At 41.4% G+C, this 5864-nt stretch overlaps 1 protein-coding gene across 1 annotated transcript in view; it reads left to right on the forward strand.

Moving 5' to 3' along the window:
* The first annotated feature begins 2733 nt into the window (after nt 1–2733).
* The window catches only part of LOC119595596 (mucin-5AC-like), a 9257-nt gene continuing 6126 nt past the window's right edge, over nt 2734–5864 (forward strand). Inside the window, exons 1-2 of the mRNA XM_037944706.1 lie at nt 2734–2875; nt 4418–4600. Coding sequence (XP_037800634.1) covers nt 2734–2875; nt 4418–4600 — 325 coding nt within the window. The remainder of the gene's footprint in view (nt 2876–4417; nt 4601–5864) is intronic.

Consider the following 5864-nt stretch of genomic DNA (forward strand, 5'->3'; position numbering starts at 1 on the left):
ATTTCCATGACTTAAACCTTTAGCTAGTTCATAATCAACTACTCGGGTGTTATTGTAAAGGGTGGATGGGGGTAGGAGTTAGGTTATAGGTGGAGCAATGTCCCCTTCAGAAATGAATAAAGTGTGGCAAGATGGCAATTCCCTTAACACGAGATCCTTCTGGCAAGACCAGGCATGCGCCTCATTTACATGTGTTACAACATTGACAGGCTGTCGGTAAATGGAGGAATGGGGGGTCATTTCCTTGACACGAAAGTGTAATGCGCTGTCTCCCATAGTCCATGAAAAGGGCCCAAAATGTGTAGTAGTAGCTGGGGTAGGACAAGGGGGGGTATTATGGGGAGGGGCAGCACGAGTATTTTGGGTTCCAAGCTTGGGAGGTGGGAGGCTACTTGCACAAAAGCGGGGCTTCTCTGGCACCTGGGCTTGGGACAATGCTTTGGGGGGAGGTCAGGGGGTTGGGGGTGGGTTTGTTGAGGGGAATATCTTTCCCAGTATATGGTTTAGAAATTGAGTCTTTGTTGTAGTACTTATGAGGGGGCCTGAGTGCATCATAACTGTAGCGATGAGTCCACATGGAGGAAGGCTGAACGAGGGAGAGAAACTTGCCATTAAACTTAATTCTGTTATTCCTAGGATCATGGACAATACCTGTACGCCAGAGAAACTCATGGCCCAGGAGGAGATCACCAGGGACAGTATGGGACTCGGTAACGATAAATGGATGGAGAAACGAAATCCCATCGAACTTAATGTTCAGCCTCGTTTCTCCTATTACCCTCAGACTGTTACCAGAAGCACCACGTACAGACCAGCGGGGAGGTTGGATCTTGAGATCTAAACCAAACCTTGACAAAGTTGAAGCGGACACCAGACTGACAGACGAACCACTATCTAAGAAGAACATTGCTGGTTTACCATTGAGGCGTGCAGGAAGCAGAGGGGGTCATTGAAATGGCTAAAAGTAGCAGAGGCTATTAATTTGAGTACGGAGTTCCCATGGGCTTTGCATGACTTCTGCATCTGGGGAAGGGTCCGCGGGTGGGGTATCTTGGGGGTCTCGAGAATTTCCTCTAAAAAATGGCATGACTTTTTGGTTTTGTGGGGGCTACTTCCGCGTCTAAGCTTTTGTTAAAAAACCCTTGTTTTTATAGCACTCTGTTCTGTATAATCTTTGCTTTGATACCATGGGTGTCCTAAATGTTGGGGAAAGGGGCATACGGAATGTTACGGCAGTCGCGAGAAAAATGGCCATGATGTAAGCATTTGGCAGACAGACTTTTCAGGGATCCAATTGGTAACAGCAGGGGGTCTAAAGAGAGGACGAGGGATGGGGTGTTCTGATAAGGTGAGTTCGGGGTAGCAGCATAAACGTCCTGGCATTGCGGGGGTAGTAACGGACCGAGGGTTAGGGCGGGCAAGGTAAGGGCAGGAGGGCGGGTTGGGATGGGGGTTTTGGCACACGAACGAGTTCAGGGGGAGGATTGGGGGTTGGGGAGGAGGGGTCGGTTTTTGCAGATAAGCGTTGGTTACATGCACGTCATGCCGGCAACTTTTTTAAAACTCCTTAGAAAAAATGTCCGGTAGTTCAACAACGTTATCTATCTTTCCTATTTCACGCCAAATTTTCTCCTGGCACAATGGGGTGAGTGTGATGCAAATACTGCTGAAGTGAAGTAAAGCATATATTCAGTGTGAGATGCGGTATCACGAAATGCTCCTTTGATGTTTGAAAGGGAGTTGTCTGGGATGGAAGAGACCCACTTATTCACTGAAAGGTCTAACGCGATTACAATGGGTGCGGATGTCAGTGTAAGAAAATGACTGAGGCCGTAAGCTAAAAATCCTGGCGAGCTTTTAGTACATGATCAACCTAGGGGGCCTGAATAGAATGCAAATTCTTGCTTAAACAATTCCCACGAGGGTTAGGTTGTTGGTCGAAAGCATGAAACGCTTCCCTAACTTTGGTGAGGTAAGGTCAAGACGGGAATAAAACAGCATTTAAACATTTCTTATGGGAACCCGTTGTCTGATCTCGGTGTCCCCGTTGATACAATAAATTCCTCAATTTCCTTGATCAGGGAAATCTATGTCTATTTTTCAAGCTGCCATCAAACTTGGTAACAAACCGAATAGGGCTGGAGGAAGTTTGGGGTTTAGTGGTTGCGGAGAGTCTGAAGGCATTGTGGAGAGAGAAAAATGAGGTGCAGGGGGACGAGGGGTTGTAGGGAAGGAGGAGGAGGAAGGTGTCTAACGTTATGTAAAGGAGAGTCACTGGTAAAATGTGCAGTTTTCGTTTGCTTGTTTGTGGGTTAAAAATGTCTTTTCTATACCAACTATAGCTGCATCCATTTCCAAGATAGACTGTGCTCGTCTGCGCGTGAAAGGTCGTGTTGTGTGATTGGACTATGCAGATAACAAGCGGAGATCTAGCGTAAGGGTAAGGTTCAAGGCAAGAAGGAATTACAGTCAGAGATTTAATTACAGAGGGAACGTTTAAAAAGAACGAAAGGGCTTAAGGGAAACAGGTACTTATCGATAGGCGTTCGGGAGGGTAGGAAACTGGCCATACACAAGAGTGGACTTACCCCGAAACGGAAGCGTGGTCGACGACAGACGTCGGCAGGTAGCGTAGCGCTGCGGAGCAGTCGGCGAACTATCGGCGTTGGGGAGGCTCGTGGACACCGCTGCCATCAGATGTGAGCGACACGAGAGATGGATATAAGGCGGATAATGAAAGTGGCCTTGGCTTTTGGGTTTATTCGCTACAAGCTGAGTGGGATGCAAGCTGAGCTCCTTCTGCCGAGGTATGGCGAATGTCCCCCTTTATTCAGCGGCTACATCCTGGGCGCGCCCTTTCTTCCGCGGCTGGAGTGTCAGGTTTATCAGACCGTGACAGGGGGGTAAGTCGCTGGGGGTTGCTCGAGGGGACGGTAGGTCAGCTGGGAGGTCCTTGAGTGAGCCAGGCTCAGGAGTGGAAAGGTGCGAAGTGGCTGCTTCCTGTGATAAGGTGTACTCAGGAGGCAGCGACAGGAAGGCGCAGCCTTTGTTCAGCCAGGGACAGATGTGTGGAGCACCACCTTCCGGATGTTGTTTATAAATGTTGTCGGTGGTAATGTTGTTGGTGGTAATGTTGTCGGTGGTAATGTTGTTGGTGGTAATGTTGTTGGTGGTACTGTTGTCGGTGGTAATGTTGTTGCTGGTAATGTTGTCGGGGGTAATGTTGTCGGTGGTAATGTTGTCGGTTTGGGACTTGTTGTCGGTGGTACTGTTGTCGGTGGTAATGTTGTTGCTGGTAATGTTGTTGGTGGTAATGTTGTTGCTGGTAATGTTGTTGCTGGTAATGTTGTCGGTGGTAATGTTGTCGGTGGTAATGTTGTCGGTGGTACTGTTGTTGGTGGTACTGTTGTTGGTGGTACTGTTGTTGGTGGTACTGTTGTTGGTGGTACTGTTGTTGCTGGTAATGTTGTGGGTGGTAATGTTGTTGCTGGTAATGTTGTCGGTGGTACTGTTGTTGGTGGTAATGTTGTCGGTGGTAATGTTGTTGGTGGTACTGTTGTTGGTGGTAATGTTGTTGGTGGTAATGTTGTCGGTGGTAATGTTGTCGGTGGTAATGTTGTCGGTGGTAATGTTGTCGGTGGTAATGTTGTCGGTGGTAATGTTGTCGGTGGTAATGTTGTCGGTGGTAATGTTGTTGGTGGTACTGTTGTTGCTGGTAATGTTGTCGGTGGTAATGTTGTTGGTGGTAATGTTGTCGGTGGTAATGTTGTTGGTGGTAATGTTGTTGCTGGTAATGTTGTCGGTGGTAATGTTGTTGGTGGTAATGTTTTTCGGTGGAAGTTTTTTGCTGGTAATATTGTCGGTGGTAATGTTGTCGGTGGTAATGTTGTCGGTGGTAATGTTGTTGCTGGTAATGTTGTTGCTGGTAATGTTGTTGCTGGTAATGTTGTCGGTGGTACTGTTGTTGGTGGTACTGTTGTTGGTGGTACTGTTGTTGGTGGTACTGTTGTTGGTGGTAATGTTGTTGCTGGTACTGTTGTTGGTGGTACTGTTGTTGCTGGTAATGTTGTTGGTGGTACTGTTGTTGGTGGTACTGTTGTTGGTGGTACTGTTGTCGGTGGTACTGTTGTTGGTGGTACTTTTGTCGGTGGTTCTGTTGTTTTGGTGGGTACTGTTGTTGGTGGTAATGTTGTCGGTGGTAATGTTGTCGGTGGTAATGTTGTCGGTGGTACTGTTGTTGGTGGTACTGTTGATAAAAAATGAGAATTTATAGATATGCGTACTCAATTATGTATATATCATATTTATATACACATTATGTGTGTGTGTATGTGTGCGTGTATGTACATATGTATGTGTGTGATATGTGTATGTATATGAGTATTCAAACTTTTATATCCATAATACATATCAGCAGGTTTTTACCGTTGTTCCCTGGCCCCCGCCGCGCTGGCCCAAAAAGTAGCGCAACAAGCAGCCTCATTCCGCTCGCTTTCAACATGTTTGCTCTCCGGGAAAGGACTCGCTCTCCCAGGGGTATTAGGTTCGCCTGAGACCTTGCGACTCCTCGGTGATAGCCAGGCTGCTACACCGCCGACGGGTGAGCTCTACGTTATATACCGGGAGGGGATTCTCGTTTCCTGCAAAGGGATTAGGGCTCACTTGCCTTAGGCCTGTAAATTTCTTTCAATCAAGCAGTTACAATATGTAGTTTTGTAGAATGGAATTTACCCCCATATTCTATCAATACACTAAAGAAAGTGATATTTATAATGAAATCAAATAGTAAGATAAATAAGGAAGAAATATAATCAACTAAAATTTTAAGATGGCACCTTCTATTTGATAAGGTCACGTTGCTGAAAATATTATTAGGGGTGTATAATTGCGTTACAACTCGTCTGTGATAAACATTTTTATATATTAGTCTCTTTATTATTTTTATATATGGCACTAAGGGGATAACCAGTTATAAAACACCAAGAGAATTTCTGTTAGATGAATATCGATAAGTCTGTAAATATATATATATATATATATATATATATATAAATATAATATATAATATATATATATATATAATATCATAATATATATATATATAATATATTATATATATATATAAATATTATATATATATATACATATATAGATATATATATATATATATATATATATATATATATATATATATATATATATATATATATATCTATATATATATATATATATAGATATATATATATATATATATATATATATATATATATATATATAATATATATTATATATATATAGATATATATATAATATATATATATATATATATATATATATATATATATATATATATATATATATATTTATTTATTTATTTATATAAGAGAGAATATATATAATATATATAAAAAATATATATTTATATATATATATATATTATATATATATATATATATATAATATATTTATATACGTATATGTATGTATATATAGATTTATATTTACAGACTTATCGATATTCATCTAACCGAAATTCTCTTGGTGTTTATTACTGGTTATCCCCTTAGTGCCATATATAAAAAAATAATAAAGAGGACTAATATATAAAAAATGTTAATCACAGACGAGTTGTAACGCAATTATAACCCTAATAATATTTTCAGCAACGTGACCTTATCAGAATAGAAGGTGCCATCTTAAAATTTTAGTTGATTATATTTCTTCATTATTTATCTTACTATTTGATTTCATTATAAATATCACTTTCTTAGTGATTGATAGAATATAGGGGTAATTTTGCCATTTAAAACTACATATTGTAACTGCTTGTTTGGGAAAAAAAATTACAGGCCTAAGGCAAGTGA

The sequence above is a fragment of the Penaeus monodon genome, chromosome 36 (genome assembly GCF_015228065.2).
Source record: "Penaeus monodon isolate SGIC_2016 chromosome 36, NSTDA_Pmon_1, whole genome shotgun sequence".
Lineage (NCBI taxonomy): Eukaryota > Metazoa > Arthropoda > Malacostraca > Decapoda > Penaeidae > Penaeus > Penaeus monodon.